This window comes from Loa loa (genome assembly GCF_000183805.2).
Source record: "Loa loa unplaced genomic scaffold supercont3.42, whole genome shotgun sequence".
NCBI lineage: Eukaryota > Metazoa > Nematoda > Chromadorea > Rhabditida > Onchocercidae > Loa > Loa loa.
This window is the reverse complement of record NW_018108222.1, coordinates 154,793-157,211: the sequence shown is the minus strand read 5'-3', so window position 1 is coordinate 157,211 and position 2,419 is coordinate 154,793. Positions and strand designations below refer to the sequence as shown.

Sequence of the window (2,419 nt, the reverse complement as noted above, 5' to 3'; positions counted from 1 at the left end):
AATAATAATAATAATAATAATAATAATAATAATAATAATAATAATAATAATAATAATAATAATAATAATAATAATAATAATAATAATAATAATAATAATAATAATAATAATAATAATAATAATAATAATAATAATAATAATAGTAATAATAATAGTAATAATAATAATAATAATAATAATAATAATAATAATAATAATAATAATAATAATAATACAGTAGCAGTTCCTAATTACTGTAGGGTGGATTTTTTATGATAATGTAGTTATATTTAGGAGCAAGTAGCAGCTTTGCAAATCGAATTAGCAGCAATGAAAAATGAGCGCAAAAAATTAGAGGGATCCCGAATGATATGGGAGAATGAGCGACTTTTATACGAATCGGCTTGTAAAGATGCGGAGAAGAAGGTGCAGCAGTACTGGACAGATATGAATTCAATCATTTCTGCAAAAGAGGTCCGTTCATGTTATTAGATATATCGTAAATTGACAAGGAGCTACATTCAACAACACTTGGATAGTTCTTTCGTTTCGGTAGTCTCTAGAAGAAATTCAAATTAACTAATGATAAATTTAAAATTGATCGTAGAAATTGGAAGAACGCTTGAATGAGACGGAACATTTGCTTGCGAAAACACGACAACAGTGTGAAGAACTGGAAGAAGTGAACAGAGAGTACAGAAATATGCTTGAGCAGGGAAAGGTAATTACTCAGTTACCATTTTTTTTTTAAAAATTCTCGAGTACTCTTTGTTTAGGTAGCAAAGAGGGGTCTCTCCTCATATTATTTAAAAATCATTAGTGATCATGCATTTAAAAAAGGGGTCTCTCCTCATATTATTTAAAAATCATTAGTGATCATGCATTTAAAATTTATTTACTATAAAATATTTCTGATTTATAGCTCTGCCTCAAATTTGGATTTATGTGGATATGCTTCTAAATAAGTAATTCGATACTGTTAAGGTAGATAAAGGGTCAGAAGATCAGCGAAAATGGGATGATCACTCAAAGATCAGTGACTCGGATTTGCTATCCAAATTAAGTGTATTACAACATGAATACGACAACTGTTTGCTTCGATTACGAGCCAGTGATTTGGGAAAACAGTCTCTTAAGTGTGTTTTCAAAATTCACCTGAATGGTTTTAATGGCACTTGACTTAAATATGTAAATATGAAATTTTTTCCATACCGCCAAGTCTTTTCATATATTTGAATGTTTTGGCTTTATTGAAAAAAGTTCGGGATATATTTCAAAGTACTTGAATCCAATGTAATATTTCAGCTGTAAGTTATGGTATCTTAGAATTTTTTCATTACTCTTTCACTTTTAAACTAAATTCTTTCGCTTCGTACTACCATTTTACATACCTGCAATGTATTCGTCCTTTCTATATTAGAAATGATCTGGATGAAGCAAGAAATCGGCAAAAGCAAACATCTCATAGAATTGCCAGCATGCAACGTAAATTGGAAGAGATACTTATGGAAAAGAACCGCTTACAAGAGCGTCTGAACATCATGGAACAGGTTTTTTTCTATTCCGTAAAATTCTGCTCATCATTTCCTTGGCGTGATATTCATTACTGTTTTCATGACGGAAAAGTGTGGTTTGCTATAGGTGGTAAACCTCCATTACTCCGTTGTTTTATATCTTCCAGGAACTAGTAATAGTTTTTTCTTTTTACGCATAGTGCACATAGTGATGAACTTGGCATTTCAATATAATTTATCTTTAAAGCACTGAAACAGGGTACATCTTTATATAGCACAGTGAATCAGTAAATTTCTTCTTTTATTTTTAACTATAAAATTAAAAAAGAAAATTGTTATTTAAGCAAGAAAAGGACAATCAACAGATGGAAAAGGATATGCGTACCGAATTGGAAAAATTGCGGACCGAGAAAATCATACTGCTTGCGGAGAATGAAGAATTAAAACGACGTTTAAGTAGAACTGAGGTGGAGCATCGAGAATTTGATGCTTGTCGTGCACGTCTTGAAAGAGAACGTTTGGCCCTAAAACGAAACATTGAAACAGTAAATTTTACATTTTTGACTATTGAAAAAAGGAAGAAACATCCTGTATTTTTCAGGCCATTGTCCAATCCATTAGGTTGATTAGTAATTTTGCAAATTACTAGACCACTTATACAATTGATTAAATCAACCCATCAAGTCACTGAAGCTCCAGTTTTTTCAAATACCTGGTTTCTGCTTGATTCCATTGTCAAAGATACGTAAACTTAGTACTATACAGCAGTATATTAAAACGCAAAGTGCGGACCTATGACTGTTACTTTATTATTCCTCGTCAAACAATACTGGATATTAGTAAGTAGAAATGGTAATTTTGAAAATCTCGAGTAGAATTTAAGGTTTTAAAAGTTGACGAAATCAATGCATTTCTAACGTAACATT

At 30.6% G+C, this 2,419-nt stretch overlaps 1 protein-coding gene across 1 annotated transcript in view; it reads left to right on the top strand.

Moving 5' to 3' along the window:
• The window catches only part of LOAG_17125 (hypothetical protein), a gene marked incomplete at both ends in the record, with an annotated part of 9,201 nt that extends 7,082 nt beyond the window's left edge, over positions 1-2,119 (top strand). The window contains 5 exons of the mRNA XM_020449783.1: positions 274-453; positions 587-700; positions 964-1,115; positions 1,400-1,529; positions 1,838-2,119. Of these exons, the coding sequence (XP_020306641.1) occupies positions 274-453; positions 587-700; positions 964-1,115; positions 1,400-1,529; positions 1,838-2,119 (858 nt within the window). The remainder of the gene's footprint in view (positions 1-273; positions 454-586; positions 701-963; positions 1,116-1,399; positions 1,530-1,837) is intronic.
• Positions 2,120-2,419: the final 300 nt, after the last annotated feature.